Source organism: Varanus komodoensis, unplaced genomic scaffold (genome assembly GCF_004798865.1).
Source record: "Varanus komodoensis strain SLA01 unplaced genomic scaffold, ASM479886v1 scaffold23, whole genome shotgun sequence".
NCBI lineage: Eukaryota > Metazoa > Chordata > Lepidosauria > Squamata > Varanidae > Varanus > Varanus komodoensis.
The window spans coordinates 1,288,549-1,314,841 of record NW_025335627.1 but is presented as its reverse complement, the minus strand read 5'-3'; the positions used below and the strand labels follow the sequence as shown (position 1 = coordinate 1,314,841).

The 26,293-nt window shown below is 45.3% G+C and overlaps 1 protein-coding gene across 14 annotated transcripts in view; it reads right to left on the bottom strand.

Moving 5' to 3' along the window:
* The window catches only part of HDAC4 (histone deacetylase 4), a 261,456-nt gene that overhangs the window by 33,869 nt on the left and 201,294 nt on the right, over window positions 1-26,293 (bottom strand). For all 14 annotated transcript variants that reach the window (XM_044431666.1, XM_044431678.1, XM_044431663.1 and 11 more), the window contains one exon: window positions 24,632-24,729. In XM_044431666.1, coding sequence (XP_044287601.1) covers window positions 24,632-24,729 — 98 coding nt within the window. The remainder of the gene's footprint in view (window positions 1-24,631; window positions 24,730-26,293) is intronic.

Sequence of the window (26,293 nt, the reverse complement as noted above, 5' to 3'; positions counted from 1 at the left end):
GAGAGGGTGAGAGAAAAGAAAATAATCACATTTGTTTAGAATTATAACCTCACACAGAACCTAAGGATGGGAGCCTTTGTGGGGTGCAGGGGACAAGCTGAGGACTGAATGGAAAGAAGACTGGAAGCCAGGGAGTAACAGTGCACTGAAAAAAGAAACCTGGGCAAAAAGGAAATAGAGAAGGCAATCCATCAATCTCAGGTTTTTGCTAAAAGATGCCCAGAAGTTTCTTGGTGCCCAAAGGTAGCAGGATGATTATCACATATTTTCGTACTGCTCTGACAGTGAGGAAATTCTTCCTGGTTTCTCATTTAAATCTGGTTTGTTTTCACTTAAGTCTGTTATTTTGTGTCCTGCATGCCAGAATGGAAGAGAAGAGATATTGTCCTTCCTATCATGACAGCCTTTCAGGTACTTGTAGAGTGCTATCATATCACCCCTCAGTCTTCTCTGCCTGAGGCTGAACATGCCCATTTCTCTTAATCTTTCCTCATGGGGCTTTTCAGTCCCTGAATCATCCTTGTTGCTCTCCTCTGCACCCTTTCAAGATGTCCACATCTTGTTTTAAAACTTAGGTGCTCAGAACTGGACACAGTACTCCAGGTGAGGTCTGACTAATGCTGGGTATGGGGGATCTAGTATGTCACATGTTTTGGAAGTGATGCTTCTGTTCATGCATCTCAGAATAGCATTTGTCCTTTTTGCAGTTGCATCACATCGTCGGCTCATTTAGCCTGTGACCTAGAACAACCCAAAGATCCTTCTCATTTGCAGTATTGTTGGGCCAAGTATTCCCCATTCTGTAGTGATACAAAGGACTTAGTATTTGTCCCTCTGGAATCTCATTCTGTTGTTCTCTGCCCAGCATTCTAAACTATGCAGATCACCCAGTATCTTATCTCTGTCTTCCAAGCTATTTGCTATTCCACCCACCTTTGTGTCATCTGCAAATTTAATTATCCTTCCTTGCACTTTCCCATCCAAATCATTAAAAAAAAGTTGAAGAGGACAGGTCCCTGGAAAAAACCCTCCAGTCCCCACTTGTCACCTCTCTCCAGTTTGAAAACATGCCATTGATGAGTACTCTTAATTTTGCAGCCAATTGTGGATTCACCTAATGATTGCATATCTGGTCCACTTTTCATTAGTTTGGTAATCAGGATGTCATGGGACACTTTATCAAAGGCTTTGCTAAAGACCAGACAGATTATGTCCACAGAATTCCCACTGTCCATCAGGGAGGTCACCCAGTCAAAAATATAAATTTGTCTGGCAGGGTTTGTTCTTAAGAAATCCATGTTGGCTTCTAGCATTTATTGCATTGTCTTCAAGGTGTTTGCAGACTGTTTGTTTTATACTTTGCTCTAGAATTTTTTCAGGTACTGATGTCAGACTAACTGGACTGTAGCTTCCAGGTTAATCTTGTAGATAGGAACAACATTAGCCCTTCTCAAGTCATCTGGTACTTCTGCTTTCCATGAATTCTCAAAGATGATAATCATTCTGAAACCTCTTCTGGTTAGCTCTTTTATGACTCTGGGATGACGTTTATCAGGCCCTAGAGATTTGATCTCATTTAGCCCAATGAGAAGATCCTCAACCATTTGCCTTTCACTCTTGGGCTGCCATCGGGCCCCTTCAAGCTTGTACTACACCTTCATCAGGAGGGTTGTATTTCTATTTTTGGGAGAAGACAGAGCCAAAATAGGAGTTCCCCTTTCTCTGTCATCTGTTAACATTGTTCCATCCATGGTGTGTAGTTGAGCTCCCTTCTTTTTCATCTGTCTTTTGCTTTCAACATATTTGAAGAAAGCTCTTTTGTTGTTCTTAGCTCCCCTCACTAGCCTCAGTTCATTTATCACTTTAGCCTTCCTGATATCATCCCTGCAGTTCCTTGCTACTTGCTTGCTTGCATTCATCCTTTGTACCTTCCTTTTGTTTTCAGATCATCTGTAAGCCTTTTGTGAAGCCACATGGGCTTCCTCTGTTGCCTACTACTCTTTTTCCATGTTGAAACTGTCTGTAGTTGTGCCTTAAGCATTTCTCTTGTGAAGATATCCCATCCTTCTTGGACTCCTTTTCCATTTAGAGTGGCTTGCCATGGGGCTTTGCTTATAATCACCCTGAATTTGCTAAAGTTGGCTTTTTTGAAATACAGTGTACATGTGTGACTACATTTGGCTTTAGCTTCCTTTATTATTGAGAATCCCCTTAAGGCATTGTCTCTTTCCTCCAGAGTTCCCATAGCTGTTACTTTGTCCACTATGTCTTCCCTGTTGGTTAGGATCAGGTCGAGTAAAGCCGTACCTCTCATTCCTACTTTGCATTGGAGGGAATTATCAGCAACACATTAGGAATCTATTAGAGCAGCCATGTTTGACAGAGCTTGACTGCCAAAAGATATCAGGGAAATTGAAGTCCCCCATAATGACAACATCATGCCTCATTGAAGTACTGGAAGTTTATTGAAACTTTCATCTTTGCCCTATCCTTGACTGGATGGATGACAGTAGATTCCAACTCCTTTAATTCCCTTTTCCATTTATGCAGTTATACTTGATGAGATTGCCAGTCTCCTCTTTCTGTATATCTTCACAGAGATATGAATCTTTAACATAAAGTGCAACTCTACCTTCTTTTCTGTTCCTCCTGTTCTTTTTGAACAGGTTGTACCTGGCAGGTTGAATTACATTTGTGGGAGTCATTGCATCAACTTTCAGATATGCTTATCTAGTCATGTTTGCCCTCGTGTACTAAGAGTTCATATTGTTTCCCATACTTTGGATATAGATGTATATATATCTAAGGCCATGTGACTTATTCCCTAGCATCGTTCCTACAGCTTTTGGGAGACTAGTGTTAGGCCCAGCTAGAATTTCTTTCATGGTTACAGTGCATAATCCTTCTGTCAGTTGATACTGTGCCCAGATGTAAATTGCCCTCCCCTGCAGAATTCAGTTTAAAGTCGTCCTGATAAGCTTCTTCACACTGTGGGCAAGTATATTCTTCCCTTTCTTTGGAAGGTGCAACCCATCACTTGCCAGCACTTCATCTTCCAGGAAGTTTAGCCCATGGTTCCAGAATTCAAATCTCTCACAGCCTTGCCACCATCATAGCCAGGAATTCACGTGGTGTATCCCACCCGTCCGTCCTTTTCCTCTTCTGTTCGCCAAATGGAAAGATTGAGGAGAAAATTATATGGACTCCAATGTTCTTAATTTTCTTCCCTAAAGTTTTAAAGTCTGACATAATTTCTTCAAAGCTCCTATTGGTAGTGGCATTAGTTTCCATACGAATGAGAAGGGATATGTGTCAGTGGGTTGTGTTATCAGTAAAATATATGAGCATTGGTAGTCTGTTACTTATATCATTGATCTTTGCTCTAGCACACCTTATGATTCCAAGGGTCTTCTTGCATACATGTGTTTCCATCTTGTGCAACAGGGAATCTCCCGCAAGGATCACACTTCCCTTTTTCTTGTTGCAAACTTTGTATCTTTTTCTTACTTGACTGACCTTTTGTGCAAAAAACGGTGGTAAGAGGAATTAGATGTAAGAGAAACCTCCATAGGAAATAGGCACTGGGGCACGTTGACAAAAAGGTATACCAGGAGAAGGAGCCTTGTTGCAGAAGGATTCTTTGCAAGGCTAAGACTGATTATGAGCTGAGACTTGCAAAGAATGTCAAGAGCAACAAAAAGGGCTTCTATCAACATGGAAATAGCAAGAGGGAGGGAAGACAGGCAATGGGACCACTTAATAAGGAGGAAGGGGATTTGGTAACTGATGTGATAAAACAGGCATAGATGCTAAAAGACTATTTTGCCTCTGTGTTCTCTCCAAAGCAGGATGGGGGGTGATCTGCATGGGGGACTAGATGAGGCCAGGGATTTAGGGGCACAGATTAGAGTCACACACCTAGAAATCAAGGAGCTCCTCAGGGCACTGGATGTTACAGAGGGGCCGGGCCCTGACGGGTTACATCCCAGAGTACTTTGGGAGTTGGGAGGGTTCTCTCGCACCCGCTGACCTCCATTTTTGAGGGCTCATGGAGAACGGGTGAGGGTCCAGAGGATTGGAAAGGCTCATGATAGCAAGAGATTTAGCAACCCTTGATAGAGAAGGGAGGTTGGCAGCCACGCAACATAGCTTCCACAAAAACAGGTCCTGCCAGAGAAACTTTGTGGAATTCTATGACAAGGTTTTGAGGTGGCTAGATGGAGGGGAAGCAGTGGATGTGGTTTACCTGGATTTCAGCAGGCCTTTGACAAAATGCCACATGATATCCTGCTTGAGAAATTGAGGAGTTTTGAGAGAGACCAAAGCACTGTCTAATGGATTAGGGCATGGTTGACTGACCGAAAGCAGAGGGTAACTATTAGTGGGGAATCATCAGGATGGTGGCCGGAGATTAACGAGGTCCCCCAGGGCTCTGTCCTCAGTCCATTCCTGTTCAACCTTTCCATCAATGAACTGGAAGAAGGGCTAATGAGTCTGCTGATCAAATTTGCAGACAATACTAAAGTGGGAGCAGTGGCCACAACTGAGGAGCAGGCACTCAGGATCCAAAGGATCTGGACAGACTATGGAAGTGGTTGTGGGATAACAGGATGGTTGGTGTTCAATGCAGGTAAGTGCAAGGTCTTGCACTTGGGGCATGGGAATAGGTGTCATAAGTACAGGGTAGGGGACAAGTGGCTGGAAAGCAGCACTTGTGAAAGGGATCTTGGGGTGCTGGTTGACTGCAGGCTAAACATGAGTCAGCAGTGTGACATAGCGGTCAAGAAGGCGAACACCACCCTTCCTTGGCTGCATAGCCAGAAATGTGGCTTCTAGAATGAGAGAAGTATTACTGCCACTCTTTACAACTCTGGTACACCTGCAACTGGAATACTGTGTTCAGTTCTGGGCTCTGTATTACAGGAAAAATATAGCCAGGTTAGAGCCAGTGCAGCGTAGGGCCACAAGGATGGTGGCTGGATTACAGGGAAAGCCGTATGAGGTGAGACTGAAGGAACTGGGTCTCTTCAGCCTGGGGAAGAGGAGACTCCAAGGGGATCTGTTGGTGATGTATAGGTACATGAGAGGGTGTCACATGGAGTGGGTAGAGTTCTGTTTTCCCCTGTGGAGGAGGGCAGGATGCTCCAATGGAGCAAGGCTCGGGGAGCCAAGGTTCAATTTGGATGCCAGGAAGTGCTGCCTGACAGTTAGGACCCCGAGGGTATGAAATGGGCATCCACGGGAGGTAGTTGAATTCCCATTAGTGAGGGGGTTCAAGGATAGGCTGGGTGTGCACATTGCAGGCAAGGCATGAGCAGAGCTGGCTGGAGGCGGGGGTCAGACTGGATGGTCTGGGAGACCCCTTCTGACTCGCCCTGTTTCTATGTTTCTAAATCTCCAAGAAAGGGGAAAAAAGGTAAAGCTAATTTACCAAGTCTTACACTAAAGAGGCACATTTCAATGTGTTCTTGTACCACTTTCTTTTGACCTTTCCAGCAGAGTATAGTGTTCAGTTTGTTTTCTAGTTGCTGTTTTCTAGTTGAACTTTTTACGAATTGCTACCAAGTTTCAAATTCCAGGAAGGAAAATCATATTGACCAGGACGTGACATGATACTTTTCATGTTTCATCTCCTATTCTACTTTTGAAAGTTCAGCACCTTCCTTAAATGAATGGTTAAGGACAGGGCCATGCTGGCATATATAAAGCAGCTCAGCATGGGAAAGTCATGTAGTTTCCTAGGGAGGCAGATACTGGAAGAAGTTTTAATTGCTCCTGATCTTGAAATTTTAAAAAGCAAGATTTTTCACTTGGAGAAGAAAAGGCATTAACAACTTATGTAAGACATACAAAGCCGTATAAGTGGTATACAATCAGGAGACCAGCCTGATCCGGACAAAGCTATTCATACTGTGGATGGCTGCATTAGTAAACAATAAAATACAGACAATTCTACCAGCAAGCTACCACTTCAAAAAGCTTCCAATAACTTATCTATCTTTCTAAATACACTAAACTGACCTCTTGCTTCTTGAGCTATTGCAATGATGACAACTGCATGCCCTCAGTAAGTTAAAAGGGCGTCCATGAGTAAAGGATTAAGCAAAGCAAAAATTCCAATTCATAAATAAAAATTCACAATGTACACTACAGTGCTGCTCAGTAATTGCTTGTATTAAATTAGGTAGAGACTAGCAGAATTGTCAATAGAGCCGTAATAATTGCTGCGAGAAACATGGAAGAAAGTTGGGAGAAGCTGAACAGTGGTTTCCTATCTTTACTATCAGTCTTTCAGGACCAGCTCTCTGTCTGAGGAGGTCTTCTGCACAGCACATTCTAGTTGGCCTTCTCCAACATTACTGTGTTTCCTCACAAACCCCCTTTAACACTTAAGCTGGCGTTTTCCCTGGATTTTTCTGGAAGTCTTCCTTCATTCTGAAAGGCTGAAATGCCTCTTAGTTACTCACAGTTAAATCATCAATAAGCTAGCAATTTTTGGCCCAGCTACCTGAAATGAAGCCACCAACAGAGTCCCTGAAATGAAATTTGGTCCTCAGGCTGAAACAGGTGGAGCCCTTTGGTCCCCCCACAACCCCCGCATCAGTTTAATTGGTAGCAAGCAATGTTTGGACTTGCTTTAAGTGTTAAAGAAAAATAAATAAAACTTGCGGTCACCCTATTTTTAAAGTAAGGTATGCCCCTCACAGGATATCTGATATATATATATATATATACCAATGCAACTGCTTCACAAACCAGAAAAGGTTGGGGAGGGAGAATCTCAACACAGCAGGAGTATAGAGGATTTCTATCACAAGGCCCCTGGGATACATGCTGGAAGTGCGCAAAACAAAGGTGGGTAATAGGGCAAGCTGTTGAATGCCGGATCCTCTGTCCACAGCCGTAGGGCAGTACATGATTAATCAACCCATTGTGGCTTTTTTTCTGCATAGTTTATTGTGAGGTGCAAATCAAGCCACTATCTTGTCTGAACAACCTCTTAGAAATGAGGATAAAACTGGGTTGAAAAACATGCATGCTAACCTTTGATCCTTGGTGAAAGTGACAGAAAACAACGCTATGAAGGAGTACAGGCACATTGCTTACCTGTAACTGTCATTCTTTGAGTGGTCATCTGTGTATTCACACACATGGGCTTTGCCTGAGTGCAAGGCCTTGATCAGAGAGAAACTTCCAGAGCTCAGCATCACAGAGTGGGCCCACCCACTCCTTCTGGAAGTCTGGAAAATGGGAGGGGCTCCCACCCAGTCCCTCAGTTACCTCGGAGATCACATTGTTTCAGGCATGAGAGCGTGATGCATGGCAGAAGTACAGGTATAGACATAGCAGCTGCCCCCAGTGCCTGGTGAGCAGTGAGGGGTCAGCTGGGCTGACGACAGACAGCGGGGTGGAGGGCGGGTTGTGTGAATGTACAGATGACTACTCGAAGAATGGCAGTTACAGGCAAGCAACCTGCCTTTCTTCTTCGTGGTCTCTGCATCTCACTCACATATGAGTGGCTAGCAAGCTTTCCCTTCTTGGCAGAGGGTTTGTCGTCAGTAGGGGACTGCAGAGGGGACTGCCCTGCCGAATGTGTGGCCTTGTCTGGCTAGAGCATCCAACCAGGAGCGCCAACACAAATGCTGATGGGGCAGGACAGGAGCTCTGCATGTCTCCTGCAGCGGGATACCAGCCGGAAGGGTGGTAAGCGAGCCTGTACGCGTGAGGAGTGCACGCAGGGGCATGCTGGGAGGTCAAACCTTGCCATCTCGTAGCCAGGAGACAGTGCAGGACACCCATTTAGAAAGCCTCAGGGCAGAGATGACCTCTCCTCTGCTTGGTCCTATAGCAGATGAGCAGGTGGTTGGAGTGTCAAAGCAGCTGAGCCCAGTCCTTGTAGGCAGTGAAGGCTCTGCAGACATCATGGAGTTACCTCTACTGGGGGTGGTTGGGGTGGGTAAGGGGGCAGAGAGGACAAGGTTCTGGTAGACATGGAAAAGGGCAGGTGACCCTTGACATGAAACGCAGGTCTGTGCAGAGGGCAGCCTTATCCCTGTGGAAGGTGAGGGATGGGGCGTCAAACTGTAGCACGGCTAGCTCGCTGGCACAGCAAGTAGATGTGATGACCATGGGGAAAGCAATCTTTCAGGGCAAGGGGCAGGGTCAGGCCAGAGGGGAGAGGGTCCAACAGCCTATGGGAACCAGCAGGCAAGGGGGTGTGCGAGGATGGAGGACCCTGGATAAGTGGATGGATAAGTGAGATGGCCATGAGATGGACCCTCGGGGAAGAGGAGAGAGGCATGAACTAAATTGGGTCTGGAGGTGAGAGAAGATGTGCTCAATGGGGACATGAGAGGGGTCAAGGCCCTTTGATCAAGTGAACTCAGTGAAGCCCCCCCCCCCACACCACTTTGTGAGATAGGATTTGTGGGTGGAGGTCTTCAAAGTGGTGTGGAGATAGAGGTTACTGCTGGTGGGAGGGATGTGGACAGCTGTGTCACCGGGTGCTCCTTCCAATGGCCAGGTGGGCAGCCCTGGTGTCTGAGCACAACAGTCAGCCCCCACCCCACAGGGGGTTGTGCTGAAGTGATGGGTGGAAGAAAAGAGAGTGTCTGGAGATGTGAGGCATGGGGGACAGCAAGGGCTGACTTGACCGCCCTGGGATGATCAGCATGCCGTCTGTCCTGTCCCTCTGGGTCTTGGATAGGACTCTCATGATCAGGGGAAATGGAGAGAAGGGGCAGAACAAGGTCCCTTCCCACCTTAGGCAGAAGGCATCCCCCAGGGATGCAGTCCCCCATCCTGTCCTGGACCAGAACTTCTTGGGAGGGGTTAGAAGACCCACCCCGGGAAAACCACATCTCTCGTGTAGGTCATGGAAGATGTTGGCTTCTGACTCCCACTAGTATGGAGTGGAGGTAATGCAACTCAGGATGACCACTGGTGTGTTGCGGGAACCCATGAGATGAATGGAAGTTATGGTGATGCCCCTTTTAATGCACCAGTCCCAGACTGTGGATGTGAGGGTTGATTGGCAGGTGGATTGCGTCCCGCCCTGCTTGTTCAGATAATACCTGACAGTGGTGCCTTCTGTGGCTCTCTGAAGGTGGATTCCCTTTAGGGAAGCCTGGAGGGAGGTGAGAGCCTTGCACACTGCCAGCATCCCAAGGACAATGAAGTGGAGATGTGGCTCTTGTGGGCCCAGGGGCCCTGCACACAGGTATCTGCACAGTACGCACTGCAACTCATGTTCAAGTCTTCAGTTGTGACTGTGATGGACTGATCCGGAGGGGAGAAAAGGGACCCTGATGGTGAGGCTACCAATGTCACTCCACCACTGGAGGGGCTGTCTCGCAGTGGGAGGCAAGGACAGTGTGGTAGTGTGCGGCCCCATGGTGAGGGCTTCTACAAACCAAAGCTGAAGAGATCTAATCTGGAGCCATGCAAGTTGCAGTGCTGACGTGGTGGCCATGAAGCCTAGAAGCCTCCGGATGGTTTGAGTGGTGCAGTGCACCACAGTCCTGACCAGAGTGGCCAGGGTGGTGAGAGCATCTGCCCGTGGTTGTGGAATGAACAGCTTGGCAAGGGTGGAGTCCAGGCGAGCCCCTATGGAAAGGATGCACTAGGTGCAGGAAAGAACAAATTCACCCATGTAGAAGTCCTAGGACCTGTAGGAAGATGCATGTGGTATGAAGTCCTCACAGGTGGCCCTCCCCTGAGGGGACTGGCAGGAGCCAGCCATTCAGGTAGGGGGAAACCTGGGCATCCAAGAGCCTGAGATGGGCACAAACCAATGCCCTGCACTTGGTGAAGACCTGGGGTGGTGGCCAGACTAAAGCAGGGGATCAAGAACTAGAAGACATCCTAGCCAATGCAGAAAACAGAGGAAATGCCTACAGGCCTGATGAATGGTATATGAAAATGAGCATTTGTGAGATCAATAGGGGTGAGCCAGCCCCACGAATAAGGAGGGGTATGATGCCCTGTAGTGTAACCCTCCTGAAACTCTTGGAGGTGAAGAATCTGTTTACTCCTGGAGGTCCGGCAGTGGTCTGAGATCCCCAGCAAACTGGAGTACAGCAGTAGAAGCCCCTGTGTAGGTCCATGGAGACTTGTTCTGTTGCTTCCTTGGACAGTAAGGCCCTTACTGTCAATCAATGCTGGAGAGGATGGTGCGGTTTTAATGCAGCCCAGCAGTGGTAGGGTATAAAAATTCCATTATGTGCCCTTACCAAATATGGAGAGTAACCAGGAATTGGAGGTGATGTTCTCCCATGTGGTGAGGAATGGAGCCTGGTGGTGCATGCAGCTGTGTACTAGGGACCCTGTGGGGTGCGGCTGCCTGGACCACAGACAGTGCCTGTGCCTGTTGTCCTGGCACTTGGGTGGGAGCCTCTGGCATGCCTGAGCATCACACCTCTGCAGAGGGTCTAAGACTAGAGCTAAAAGCCACGCACGTTGTGGCTGCTGGTGTGTAAAACCCATGCACCTGGAGTGGAGTGCGCTTGTGGAGAGAGTCCATACTCTCCATGGTGTGTGCGTTAAAGATGATCTTCCCTGTAAGGTGCAGGTCCTCGATGCAGGCCGGTGCCTTGTGGGGAAGGCCCGCAGATTGCAACCAAGAGCGCAGGCATATGGCTACTGCTGCCAGCAGTGCCTTGCCTTCATGGCCCACATGGTGTCTGGCAACCTCTATTTGAAACCTGGACAATTTATCCATCTCAGTGTGGAGCAGGTAGGCTGCATCGTGGAGGTCATCATGTAGCTGCTCCTCCATAGATCTCATCTTTACCCAGGAGAAAACTGGCACTGGCCCTGGTGGCCTTGTAGTTGAATGGCAGGGAGGAGGCGGAAAACTCCTTCTTAGCTGGGCCATAAGGCAGTGCACTAGCCCTCTCGGCAGTCCCTTACATGGGTACCACTATCACAGAGTTGGACCTTGCGGGGAGGAGTTGATGGAAAAAGCAGAAGAATCTGTCTGCCACCTCATGGGTGGAGCCCACTCTGCATGATGTGGACAATGCTCCAGTGGGGGGGGGGGGGGACTTCTAGCACAGCTGGGTCATGGGCAGCAGGGCCAACAGGCAAAGGGTGGATACCAGCCTCAGGTGCCCTGGAGACGGGGTGCAGATGACAGGGTCAATCTCAGGCTCTGCCTGGTGCAAGGCTTGAAAGCTGGGGTCATCCTCCAAGCAGGGGACCAGTTGGGCAAAGCAGTGCTGAAGAATGGCAGCGCTGAGGCTGAAGAGGACTGCAGGAGTGGGGACGACAACTGGCCTGGTTGTGGGCATAACCATGTCCATCGGTGAGATGCGGTTGCAGCAGTGGAGCTGGAGATAGCCAGCAGGGCCAGAGTTGTGGCCCAGGCCCTCCTCATGTGGGTGAGCGCGTGTGCAGCACATAAAAGCAGCCATCGAAGGGTGGGCCTGCAGACGCCACTCCAACGGGAGGTGCTGGTCCTCCTCAGCACCATGCGTGTTAGTACAGTCTTGGCACTGAGGGAGCGTGCGCATGCGTGACACTGATCATGCCAGTCCAGGTGAGAGGAGGTAGGTCGGACTGTATCGGGGTGATGGTTGAGGCAGTGGCGCATCACTGGTTGCCTGACCCAGCCAAGATCCAAGGAGGTGTCGGAGGAGTTGAGGGGCTCTCCCTCTGACCAGCAGCCTAGATGGTGGCAGCATGTGCCCAGCGTAGGCTAATGCTGAGAAGCCACCCCCATTGGGAGAGGAGGAGCAACCCCTGAAGTCCTCCAGCAGTCAGGCTGTGCACCGCGTAAAGGTGGCCTGTTGAAATGGGTGGCCCAGGCGGCGGACCGCACACTGGCGGGGGGGGGGGGGTGCAGAGGTGGCAAAGGCACTCTGGCCAGTGATCCAGGCAGCCACCAAGTGGCGGTGCATCTGGAGGCGTGGTGGTCTTGGCGGCACAGCCTGAGTTTAGGGGCAGCCTGGATCTGCCATGGCTGGTGAGGTAGCAGTGGTGGTCATTTCCTTCGTGAGCCTGGTAGGGCGTGCGGCACCCTTGGTGGGAGAGTTTCTTAGCCATGGTCAGGAGACATGAGGTAAGGGTGCAGCAGAAATTGTCTGCAGCCAGGAGGCGGTTGGAGTATGAGGTGCTGGCCATGCAGTCAAAAGAGAAAGCGGCTAGAAAGCTGTGCGAAGGGAGAAATAAGGAATTATTCCTTCTCCCCTTTACAGGAGATTTATTTATTTTAGTACATAGAGAGGGTAGAGAAGAACAAAAGGGAAAATGTGAGCTAGAGCAATGGAGGTTCTGATGGTGATATGACCTTGTGTGAGGTCGAAAAGAAACCAAGCCCCCTCCCATTATCCGGACTTCTGGAAGAGGCAGACCAGGGCTCCTGCCCACTCCATGATGTTGAGCGCTGGCAGTTTCTCTCCAATTGAGGCCTTGTGCTCCATGGCAAAGCCCATATGTGTGATTGTACAAAGACCACAAGGAAGAACAAATATATCCTAGTCCTGTTTGCTTTTCCCATGGCAACAATGAGTTTTTCTGGGTTAAAATAAATAATTCTTGCCCCCTGATCTGTGTGGAAGACATGTACTGAACACCTGGTTCAATAACACTGTAAAGGGAATGCAATGGGAAGATTTGCATATTTAGGGTGGCATATTTTTCCATGTAACTTATGTATCTGAAGATGAGCAGGATGCCACAGCCATCTAAGCAGCACAATTCTTCTGCCTTCCAATTATATTAGAAATGAAAAGTGGACAGTACTTATATACATACAACCTGGAAATCTACTTCATGAAAAGTACTTTCACAAAACCTCCAAACTGCACAATAATACTGCAGTATGCAGGAGGAAGGATAGGACTGTCCACAATTTTTGCCCATTTACCATGACAAATGGGCAAAAGCGTACTAGAATAGTAACTAAACATAAATCAAAGCTCCAGTGTAAATTCTATGGATACTGACAGAAACCGAGGATACTTAACTCAGTATCTTTAGAGTAATCCTATTAGGAGCCTCCATTCAAAGACTAGAAGACATCTGGATTATATAATCTACTTAACCCATGGAAACCCAAATGCTCTGTTTTAAAGACTGCAGTTGCATTCTGGATCAAGCCTATGCTGCGCATTGCAATTTCCCTCTGAAGAAATTTCAGTGAATACACTTATGATTATGATACTGAGCATTGTGTTTCATCCAATCTGTTTACAGATTCTGTAAACAAAGGATGTCCTACTGACTTAAATTCATCAAAATAGCAAGAAATGAGACCAAAGTGATCCAACATGATAGCAACAAGTAGCAAGTAAGGAATACGTAAGTCATATAGAACCAAATATAGATGGGTATAGAAAATCATTTGCCTGTAACTTTATGGTGGTCATTCTACCAGCCTGTAAAGCAAGTTCACTAAGAGCCAAAGTTTTAACAATTATTGAAATCAAGTGTGATTACTGATGCTGGTAAAATAGGCAGCATACAAATTGGGTCATAAAACAAGAATATATACAGAATGGAATACTGTTAATTTAAAAAAAGAAGTTCCTTCAGGTTGGTGTCAGAGAGGTGCCCTAAAATGAGTTAAATTTACCTATTGCCAGGAAAGCCAGAGCTTGCATGACCAAGATTTTGCATTTATATTAGTGATTTTGTGCTCCTTCCCCAGTTCTGTCCCATAGCTAAACTTGAGACAGAGGAAGCATTAGGAACCTGTCCCAGAAGTTTGACAGGTTAGGACAGCAATAAAAGACAGTACCAACACCCAAAGAATATGAAAGAGCTTAGCCTTAAGTTCTGTGAAGACTCAGTGAGCTATATTACAGTGTGGTTTGGATGTCTCTGTCCAAAATGAAAGGAACCTTCACATGAATTGACCAATGTTCTATTTTCAGTTTGATGTGAGAAAATATCCAATAATGGGATGTGTAACAGCTAATCTGACTAGGAGAGCAGGAAATATTGAGTCTTAGGAAATACCTATTAAAATACCCTTTTTCTAAAAGAAGAAATACTTATCTGTACTGTCTCTTTGATGACATACACATTTATTTTGCAGTGCCTACTGAGCTTGTCTGGGTGGGACCATGTGGCTGCTCCACAAATCTGAAACAGAGAAGCATTATAGGGAAAGGCTGCCCAGGTGAGTGGAATGTACAGTGACCTGTGATAGCGTCAGCAGCAATTGAACCTTGTTGGACTTACAGATACAAGTCTTGAATCTCATGGCAAGAACAGAACATGCTTTCCCTCCACAGAAATAGCGTGGAAAGAAACAAAGAACTGGAGCAATTCACAGCTGCCATACATACAATATAAATTTTAAGAGCTCTGCAGACATCTATCTCATTGTCATGCATGTTTGGAGATAGGAGAGGACTTGGAGCAAAAGGGGATGGGATGTATTCCTGTGTTTCATGGATGAAGACATACATCTTGGGGATAAAGGGGGGTTCTGGCTGAAGAATTACTGTGTCCTTCTGAAAAATGAAACAGTGATTCCTGGACCAGGAGGTTCAACACCTAGCAGAATAGGATGGCTGGGTACTGGTTTGGAATGTGGAGTAGGCTCAGGCTGATTTGTGGTAACTGTAGTAATTGCAGCGAAAAAATCTTTTGAAAGCCCTCTTGTTGGAATGAAAGGAGAACAGAATAGTTTGGAAGATCTTTTCATCTCTTTGTCTTTTCGTGGGACATTGCCTTCTTCTGTCCCAAGTCTCTTGTATATATTTTTAGGGAACTCTTCACTGAATCACTCCTTAAACATCTCCCTCATTTGAAAAGATTGTGATTGGGATTACACTGGATTGGATGGTATTGACCTTGATCATTAGTGAAATGTCCTTACACTTGATGATAATTTTTCTAGTTCCTTCACTGCTGCCCTTCCAAGTCTCAGTCTTCACATTTAGCCACCTAGGAAGGCCTCGGCAATTATAGGCAGTCTATAAATACATGTAAATAAAATAAATAAATTTCTTGGCTGCAGTCTCCCTTTGAAGTGATGACTGAGCTGAGGTATGCCAAATCTTTCACAAGTTCAATTTCTTCATTATTAACAGTAAAGTTCTATCATTCTTCTGTGGTCATGATTTTTGTCTCTTAATATTCAGCTGCAGTCCTGCTTTTGTGGTTTCTCAAGTCATTGCTGCTTTCTGTAAGTAGTATGCTATCATCTGGAAATTGGGGAAGGAGTACAACAAGGCTGTATTATTGTCACACTGCTTATTTAACTTATATGCAGAATACATCATGTGAAATGCCAGGCTGGATGAATCACAAGTCGGAATTAAGATTGCCGGGAGAAATATCAACAACCTCAGACGCAGACAATACCACTCTAATGAGAGAAAATGAATAGGAACTAAAGAGCCTCTTGATGAGAGTGGCTTTAAACTCAACATTAAAAATACTAAGATTCATGGCATCCGGTCCCATCACTTCCCAGAAAATAAAAGGGGAAGAAATGACAGATTTTATTTTCTTGGGCTTCAAGATCACTGAAGACAGTGACTGCAGCTATGAAATTAAAAGATGCTTGCTCCTAGGGAGGAAAACTATGGCAGACCTGGGCAGCATACTAAAAAGCAGAGACACGACCTTGCCGACAAAGGTCCGGATAGTCAAAGCTATGCTTTTCCCAGTAGTAATGTATGGCTATGAGAGTTGGACCATAAGGAAGGCTGAGAGCCAAAAAATTGATGCCTTCAAATTGTAGCACTGAGAAGACTCTTGAACATCTCTTGGGCTGGAAGGAGATCAAATCAATCAATCCTAAAGGAGATCAACCCTGACTGCTTATTGGAAGGACAGAGGCTGAAGCTAAAGCTCAAATACTCTGGCCACCTAATGAGAAGAGAGGACACATTGGAGAAGACTCTGATGCTGGGAAAGATTTAAGGCAAAAGGAGAAGGGAATGGCAGAGGATGGGATGGTTGGATACTGTCATCGAAGCAACAAACATGAATTTGAGCAAACTCTGGGAGTCAGTGGAGGACAGTGGACTTGGAGTGCTTTGGTACATGGAGTCACAGAGAGTTGGACATAACTCAACATCTGAACAACAATCATCTGGATATCTTAATTTAGTGATCAGGACCATCTAATATTTTCTCGTGGTGATCCTCACAAAGAGTTTGCTATAGTCTATAAAGTATAGGATGGGGCATGGTGACTCAGCAGGTAAGATGCTGAGCTTGTTGACCAATAGGTCAGCAGTTTGAATCCCTAGTGCTGTGTAACAGACTGAGCGCCCGTTACTCACCCCAGCTTCTGCCAACCTAGCAGTTCAAAAGCATGCAAATGCTAGTAGATAAATAGGTACCACTTTGGTGGGAAGTTAACAGTGTTCCGTGCACAAAAGCATCTAGTCATGCTGGCCACATGAGCACGGAAGCATCTTCAGACAATTCTGGCTCTTCGGCTTAGAAATGGGTTAGGGTTAGGTATCAGGGAAGCTGGGAGGAAGGAGGAGGCTGGGAATCCCAAAGAAAGGAAGCTATGGGAAGGAGTTGAGATGCATGTACAACAATGCTAGGAGCCCGGGTAATAAGCAGGAAGAGCTTGAAGTCCTCCTGGGTATAGGAGGGTATGACATGGTGGGGATCACAGAAACTTGGTGGGATGAAAGGCAAGACTGGAATGTAAACACAGAGGGGTATCACCTGTTTAGAGAGGGCAGGAAGGGTAAGAGTGGAGGGGGCGTAGCTTTATATGTAAGGGAAGGGATAGGATGCAGTGCGATAGAATGAAGCACAGATGGGGATCTGGTAGAGGCAGTCTGGGTGAAACTAAGGGGTTCTGACAGGGAGAGGGACCTGACAGTGGGGGTATGTTATCGCCCTCCAGGTCAACTTGAGACCCTGGAGGCTGTCCTGACAGATCAGATTCTAAGAATGTCTCGGGGGAGGGACACAGTAATTATGGGAGATTTCAGTCTCCTGGATATTAGCTGGGAGCCTCACTCAGTGGTGACAACCAGGTCACATCATTTCCTAGACACTATAGAGGGAGGGTTTTTCATGCAGAGGGTCCGAGAGGTGATGGTGTGGGGGGCGGGAGAATATCTTTGACTTGGTTGTGAGCAACAGGTAGGAGCTAATAGATGGGGTGCAGATTAGGGGAGCTCTTTACTTTGAGATCAGGGGAATGGGGACGTGCAGCTGGTCAAGTACTAGAAGCTGGGACTTCAAGGGGGCCAGCTATGGCCAACTGAAGGCCAGACTGGGGAAAGTCTCCTGGGAGAGGGTACTGGAAGGCAAGGGAGTTCAGGAGGGGTGGATGGCATTCAAAAGGAAGTTTTGGAGATGCAAGGCTTGGCAATACCTCTAGTTAGTAAGGTGGGGAGGTGAAGGAGAGTGCTGCCATGGATGAGAAAGGAGGTAGTAAGAGGGATGAGGAACCTCCGTAGGAAATGGGCACTGGGGCAAATAGATAACAGGATATACCAGGAGGAGGAGCCTTGTTGCAGAAGGATTCTTTGCAAGGCTAAGGCTGATTATGAGCTGAGACTTGCAAAGAATATCAGGAGCAACGAAGCGGGCTTCTATCAACATGTAAATAGCAAGAGGAAGGGGAGACAGGCAATGGGACCACTTAATAAGGAGGAAAGGGATTCAGTGACTGTTGTGAGGGAACAGGCACAGATGCTAAATGACTATTTTGCCTCTGTGTTCTCCTCAAAACATTACGTGGGAGATCCGCATGGGGGATCAGATGAGGCAGGGGACTTAGGGGCACAGATCAGAGTCATGCCCCTAGAAATCAAGGAGCTCCTCAGGGTACAGGACATTACAAAGGCACCGGGCCCGAATGGGTTACACCTGAGAGTACTTTGAGAGTTGGCAGGGGTTCTCTCGTGCCCCCGGCCTCCATTTTTGAGGCCTTGTAGAGAACAGGTGAAGTTCCAGAGGACTGGATGGTGGTGTCAGTGGTCCCAATTTTCAAAAAGGGTAGTAGAGGCAACATGGGGAATTACAGACTGGTTAGCCTTATGTCCATAGCAGGAAAGACAATGGAAAGGTTCATAATTGCAACCCTCGATAGAGGTTGGCGGCCACACAACATGGCTTCCACAAAAACAGGTCCTGCGAGATGAACCTTGTGGAATTCTATGACAAGGTTTTGAGGTGGCTAGATGGAGGGGACACAGTGGATGTGGTTTACCTGGATTTCAGCAAGGCCTTTGACAAAATGCCACATGATATCCTGGTTGAGAAATTGAGGAGTTTTGGGATAGAGCAATGCACTGTCTGATGGATTAGGGCATGGCTTACTGACCAAAAGCAGAGGGTAACCATTAGTGGGGAATCATCAGGATGACGGCCAGTGACAAGCAGGGTCCCCCAGGGCTCTGTCCTGGGACCGATCCTGTTCAATCTTTTCATCAATGACATGGAAGAAGGGGTGACCAGTCTGCTGATCAAATTGGCAGACGATGCTAAAATGAGGGCAGTGGCCACAACTGAGGAGCAGGTACTCTGGATCCAGAAGGCTCTGGACAGACTATGGAAGTGGGCAGGAGACAACAGGATGGCATTCAGTGTGGATAAGTGCAAGGCCTTGAACTTGTTGCATAGGAATGGGTGTCATAAGGACAGGTTAGGGGACAAGTAGCTGGAGAGCAGCACTTGTGAAAGGGACCTCGGGGTGCTGGTTGACTGCAGGCTGAACTTGAGTCAGCAGTGTGACGCTGTGAGCAAGAGGGCGAATGACACCCTTGGTTGCATAGCCAGAAACATGGTTTCTAGATCAACAGAGGTATTACTACCACTGTATACAACTTTAGTGTGCCCACAACTGGAATATTGTGTTCAGTTCTGGGCTCCACAGTACAAGAAAGATATAGCCAGGTTAGAGTCAGTGCAGTGAAGGGCCATAAAGAAAGTGGCTGGATTGCAGGGAAAGCTGTATGAGGCGAGACTGTGGGAACTGGGTCTCTTCAGCCTGGAGAAGAGGACACTCTGAGGGGATCTGTTGCTGAAATACAGGTATGTGAGGGGATGTCATATGGAGGTGGGTACAGACCTCCCCTGCAGAGGAATGCAGGACACGCTCCAACGGAGCCAAGCTCAAGGAACCAAGGTTCAATTTGGATGCCAGGAAGTATTTCCTGACAGTTAGGTCCCCAAGGGTATGGAATGGGCTTTCATGGGAGGTGGTTGAAGCACCGTCAGTGAGGGTGTTCAAGAACAGGCTAGACATGCACATGGTAGGCATGTCATGAGTGGAGCTGGCAGGAGCTGGGGGTCAGACTAGATGGCCCGGGAGGCGCCTTCTGACTTGCTCTGTTTCTGTGTTTCTATGTTTTTGTTTCTTTGCAATCACTGTTGTGATAGTTATTATTGTCTCAGCATGCTGGTTGCTGAAAAGTTGCATTCAAGATTCTGACCCTATTTTTGTCACCTCTTTCTTTTGCTTCTTTCCTGTCCTTAGCAACTGTGACTGTTTCTTCTGTTATCCATCTAGGCTCTTTCTTTTGTGTTGCTAAAGGAATTGTCTTCTGGCATTCTTCTATAATAATGTCACTGGTTTCAGTCAACAGTTGTTCTGGTTTGTGGTCAATTAAGTTGAGCAATGCAAATCTATTCTTTAGGTGGACTTTAAATTCTTCAAGTAATATTTTGGCACTGTTTCTGCTGGTGATCTTTTTTTAGCCTGACTCTGAAGTTTGAAATTAAATGCTGATAGTCACTACTGCAGTCTGCTACTGGTCTTGTTCCAGCAGCAAGAATACAGTTTCTCCACCTTTTAATTCCAATTACATAATCTTTGGTGGCAGAGGTCAAGGGGTAGGTCCCTAATATTTTTTCTTTTCCTTTTTTCCTCTGCATTTCCCCCCGCGCCCCTTCGTTTTCTGCCATGTAACACCTTCCTATTTACAGATAGGATTGTGTTGTTAACCTTCAGGGAAAAATAGAAGAAAGCATGGGTTGTTAGAACAAGAAGCTAGAATCAAAAACATAGCAGAAATAATGTATTGAGAAGACTCCCCAGAACTGTTGCCATGCAACATCTGCACAACCAAGGTCTACTAGTCTCGTACATGGCCTCATACGTGGCCTACACATGCAAGCTGGTAGCCTTGTTGAAAGAAAAGGTGAAAACACTAGAGCAGTGAGTGTCCACTCACAACGTGAAGAAGAGTTTTTAGACAGAGCAGTGGGACTGCATCAACTAGGAGTAGTACAGGAGCTAGAAGTATAATAGCAAGGTGAACAGAAGAGGAGAATCCTAAAGGAAAGGGAAATAACTAGGAAACTCCTTGGAAAAGGGTGACAAGTGCAGAACAACTAGAAGATACTCTGCACCAGTGGACACAGTGGAACTTTGAAACCTCTTTCAGTTACTTGAGGATGAGGCTGGAGGGCAGCCTGCAGTGGAAGTACTAAAAGTCATCCCATGCAACACTGAATGAACGGCTGAAGGTTAAACTAAGTAGTGGCAATGATACCAAGGCTTGCAAGAAGAAGTAGAGAAGAATGTTAGTTGTGGGAGACTTTATATAGTGTGGGATGGAAACGCATGTGTGTCATGAAGACCCATGGACTTGTCAGGTGTGCTGGCTCCCTGGACGGCAGATTAGGGTTAGGGTTTAGTGATATAACTGAAAGCTTGCCAAGTCTCATTCAGTCTACTTATACATATCCCTTTCTTCCTTTACATGGGAAAATGAATGACGCTGCTGAGTGCAGCTTGGAAGAAATCACTTCAGACTCTGAAGCTTTAGGGAGGAAAGCCAAGTGCGTTGAGGTCCCTTCCAGTTCTTGAAATAGGAATAGATAGGGAACGAAAAATACTCCAGGGAAATGCCTGGCTCAAAGGTGGTGCTGATGTGAGAGATCTGGATTCTGGGACCACTTCCTGGAAGATGGACTGCTGGCAAGGGATGGGTTGCATGTTAGAAGGACTAGAAAGAATGTGTTTGGCCACAGCATGAAGAAGTTTATCAGGAGGGTTTTAAACTGAATCTTACAGGGGAGTGAGAAGTACACCTGGGCATAACAATAGACAAAAGCTTACACACCACAAGAGAGTAACTTTTACAATACCCAGTAATAGTCTTCCAAAAAATGTTGAAAGAAAGCCATGGTATAAAGAACATGGTCTTCAATGTCTATATACTAATGCTCAGAGAAAGGGAAGCAAACAGCATGAAATCAAATTCTAAATACAGGAAAGTGAATACGACCTGATAGGTAGAACTGAAATTTGGTGGGACAACTACCATGACTGGAATTAAACAACTGAAGGACATAACCTGTTCAAGAAGAACAGAAGGAACAGAAAGGGAGGTGGAGTCACTCTATATGTTAAAGTTACCTATCTCTGCACAGAAATATAGGAGGATGAGCTTAGGAGCCCCATTGAGAGCATCTGCATTAATATAAATGGAATGCGCTCCCTAGAGAGGTCCGCCCGGTGCCATCATTATATGCTTTTTGGTGCCAGGTCAAGACCTTTTTATTCACACAATATTTTTATGATTAACAGATTTTAATTATTTTTATTTCAGTCATGGGTTAGTTTTATTATTGTTTGGGTTATTTATGATATTTATATTTATCATACACAAATACACAATATGTATTTATTGATTCTGTTGTGAGCTGTCCAGAGATGCAGAATGATTGGACAGGCTAGAAATATCCCAAATGAACAATGAATGAATGAATGGAGCAAGGAATAAAAGGAACACAGTGGCTAGAATCTAGTCCCAGCAGAAGATGAGGATGAAACTTTTGAGAAACAAATTGCCAGTATTTCAAAGAGGCATTATGCAATTGTTGTGGAGGGCTTCAATTTCCCCACTATTTGTTAGAAGAGAAATTCTGCCAAATGCAGTCCCTCCAAGGGACTCCTAGCATGTGTTGCCGAGAACTTCCTCCAACAAAAAGATAGGAACAGCTATCCTTGACTTGATACTGACCAACAGAAAAGTCCTAGCAAACAGCTATGGGAACTCTGGGGGAAAGTGACCATGCGCCATACTTGAATTCTCAATTAAAAAAACAACAACAACGCTAAAACTACATGTGGCCAAACTGGATTTCAAAAAAAGCAAACTTTAACATATTCAGGGTGATGACAAACTAAGTCCCATGGCAAGCCACTTTAAAGGGAAAAGGAGTCCATGATGCATGAGGATTTAAAAAAAAAATCTAAAGGCACTATTAAGAGTAATTCCAACAAAGAAAAAGAGTAGTATACCACGGAGGAAGCCCATGTGGCTTCACAAATAGGTTAGAGATGATCTGAAAACAAAAAGGGCATGTATAGGAATTGGAAGGCAGGCAGGGCTACAAAGAATACAGGAAGGTAGCACAGAGTTGCAGGGATGGCATCTGGAAGGCTAAAGCTAGGAATGAACTGAGGCTAGTGAGGGATGCTAAAAGCAACAAAAAAGCCTTCTTCAGGTATGTTCAAACTAAAAAGAAAACAGGGAAAGGAACAAGGGTTCAACTACTCAGTGTGGACAGCAAAACGATAACAGATAACAAAGAAAAGGCAGAAGTGCTCAATTTCTTCTTTGGCTCAGTCTTCTGTGTGATCAGGTGGATTCACATTTGGCTAAGAATTAGATTCAAAATGGCTCCTTTTCAAGCTGGGGAGAGGTAACAAGTGAGGTACTGCAGGGTTCAGTTCTGGGTCCAGTGTTTTTCAACAATTTATGAATTATTTGGATCAGGAAGAGTATAGAACAAATATCAAATTAGCAGATGATACAAAACTCAGTGGGATAGCTAATAGCCTGGAGGACAGAAAGAAGATTCAAGGTGATCTTTATAGGTTAAGAGCACTGAGCTGAGGTCAAGAGAATGAAATTCAATAGGGACAAACGCTAAGCTCTGCACCTAGGAAAAAGAAACCAAATACTTTGGTACAAGATGGAATATGCTAGGCTCAACAATACTGCAAGTGCGAAGGATCCTGGAATTGCTGTAGAGCACAAACTGAATGTGAGTCAACAATATGATGTGGCTATAAATGCTCTTTTAGGCTGCATTAATAAAAGCATCACTTCCAAACCATGTGAAGTGCTAGATTTCCTTTACTTAGCAGTGGTTAGGCCTCACCTGGAGTACTGTGCCCAGTTCTGGGCATCACAGCTTAAGAAAGATGCAGACAAGCTAGAAAGGGTCCAGATGAGGGCAACAAGGATGATCCAGGGACTAAAAACAAACCGGAAAGAATTGGCCTTGGGAAGACTGAGGGATGATATGATAACACTTCACAAGTACCTGAAAAGCTTCACAAAGAGGAAGGACAACATCTCTTCCCCATCATCCCAGAGTACAGGTCATAGAACAATGGGCTCAAGTGACAGAATTCCAGCTAGGTATCAGGAAAAACTTCCTGACAGAACAGGACAACAATGGAAGCCATTTTATTGAGAAGCTGTGGGCTCTCCGACACTAAAGGCATTCAAGATGCAACTGGACAGCTGAGACGGATGGTTTACTTTGGAGTCCTGCACTGAGAAGAGGGCTGGACCCAGTGGCCTCTGGCCTCTTCCAAATCTACTATTCTATGATCTATTCAATTTCTGTATTGGCCATCTGGTGAAGTCCATGTATACAATTGTTTAAGGGTTGTTTGAAGTGTGTGCTTACAATGAACTGGTTGTTGGCTTCACAGAATTAGGGTTAAGGCTAGGGTTGATTCTCCTACTTAATTTCTTACCCCTCAGCCAAATTTCCCTACCATGTTTGATTCTGGGTTGTTTCCTACTTCTCCATTCCAGTCACACAGGGTTAGCAGCATATATTGTTTTGGGGTGTTATCAATTTCCTCTTGAACACCTGCATAAAAGTTTTCAATTTCTTCCTCACATCTGTCACTGAAGCATAGACTTGAATGATGCTTCTATTAATAGCATTCCCATTAATTCTGATTGATATTATCTGGCTGGATTTTGCATCACAGCTTTGGACTGCCTGTGCTACATCTTGCCTCAGTATTAGAGACACTCCAATTCTTCTGAGCTTGTCATTTCTGGAGTAAAACACTTTGTGTGTGTTTGTCTGATTGGAAAAATCCCACTCCACTTTAGTTTGCTCGCACCATAGTATCACTAGGTAAGAATAAAGCATCACAAGGCACAAAGTAGGTCAAGGGGTTTAGCTATTCAGAGGCTTTCTCCAATCGGCACTTCCCAGAGATCAAATGACCGTGCCCTTTTGACATAATCTGGCCCATGGTTGGGGGATCATTTGGCCTCCTACTCAACTTTAATTGTCCATCCTTGGTTTAAGGAAGAAAAATCTGAAGCTTAAAATGAAAGGAAAAGGAGACAGCTCTGTTCTAGTAAAATACAGTGATGAACTAGAGGAGCCCAAGATCACTGGTACTAAGGAAACAATCTCAGTCATATGATTCTGTGTTTCTTGGGCAGTGGCAAGACATAACCCATTGCTGGATGCCTTCTCACACCAAACTGAAAATCTTTTTCTTACGCAAAACTGCACAATGGACTGCACTGAACTTAATATATTTCAGTTGTCAGAAAGGAGTCTTTGAATTGGAATGGCAGGATGTGCAAAGACAGAATGTGTGTACACACACACACTCACTTTCTCTCTCTCTGAAGGTACACGTCTAACTTGGACAGAATTAACTCCAGAAAAAGCACAGTGATTTGTGAATTACCTGAAAGCAGCCAAGTATTCTGTGTCTCCCATTGGTGGATCAAGACCACCAGTAAATGCCATATTAACATTGAAACCAACACCCGGTCCAATGCCAACCTAAGAAATATGGAATGAAAGAAAATAATTTAACAGGTTACATTTCTGGCAAATGTTGTCATAAACAACATTATCCATACTTCCTTAGCAGCATCTCCAGTGATTTCACAGGTCCCTTACAATTCAGTATGTAATAGCATTGCTGCCTTTCGCATCAAAACAGTGTAAACGAGATGTAAAGCTTTAATTTTTTAGAGCATTAACAGTAACATCCTATAAATATCTACTTGGAAGTAAGGCACACTGCACTCAATAGAACTTACTCCTGGACAGTGTTATAGGATTATAGCCCAAGAGAAGCAATTCCTTTCACACTTAAAGTTTTAAATCAAGTGTAGGCAACTTACAGCTCTCTAGATGTTTAGACATAAGACTGCAATTAGCCCAAGCTAGTATAACCAGTTGTGGGCCATAAGTTGCCTACTCGTGTTTTAAATGGGCCACTAGAAAAGCACCAACACTCCCAAATGTTGAAGGTTTTCCTTGCATTAAGAAGCACAGAACAACATCTAACTGCCTTGGAGTTACAGTCCGGTTTAGGCAAATATTTTGTCAATCACTGTAAACACTACAATGGATGATAGTGTCTTCTAAAACAAAGAAAAACAAAATCCCAAAGCAAAACACTAAGATGAAGTCCTATCATTACCTTCCTTTCTAACACATGTGTACTTATATTTTCAGTATAAATACTGCTGCTCTTCGTCAGAAATCAGTGGCTGAGATTGTATGTGGTAATATCAATTCATAATCAATTCAAAAGAGCACATTAAAAAGCAGCCCACACAAGAACTCCACTGGAGCCCCACATAAACATATAAACAAAGAATATATGTCCTAATAGCTATAATTAGCTCACTGCATATGGCAGATTTGGGCCTTGGAACTGCTTCTTCACCCTCCCTGTGCCTAAGTCCTGGTGCTGGTTTGCATTTCTTTTACAAATGTCCCTAGTTTCCACTACCCTATTGTCACAGTAGGTTAAAAACTCCAAACCAGTCAGACATGTATGTACTTTCCTGGGGAAGAAAAATTATGCCTGCTATCTAGATAGGAAATAAGGATACCTTAAGCCCCACAAAAGCTATGTGGTAACCTTACAACACTTTTAACCCACTGTTACCATTGCCTAAAGATCAACAACTTGGGCCCCTCAGGTATTTCCATGGCATATGCACTTTGGGTGTAATGAAGGCCACTGCTGCTAGTAACTACAAAATATATTTCAACTCCAGTACTAAGCAGTTTCTACACTGGTCCAGTTCCATACACAGAGGTCTGGATTGGGATGGGGGAAATTTATTCCTTTTTCTATTTAAAAAAAAAAAAAAGCAAGTTTTAAATTCCCAGCCCATGTTCACATGAATATACACAGCAGATAACTGGGAGATCCCTGATACTGCCAACAGCAATTAAAGTGACCACAACAATGAAAAAGAAACCCCTGCAATTCCATGAATCACTGCAGGCTGTGTCAGTCATTTCTCAGCTAACATTAAATGTCTTGATGCAACACCTGACTAGTCTGGGTGTAAATAAAAGGCATTGGCTAGCTTTGTATGAC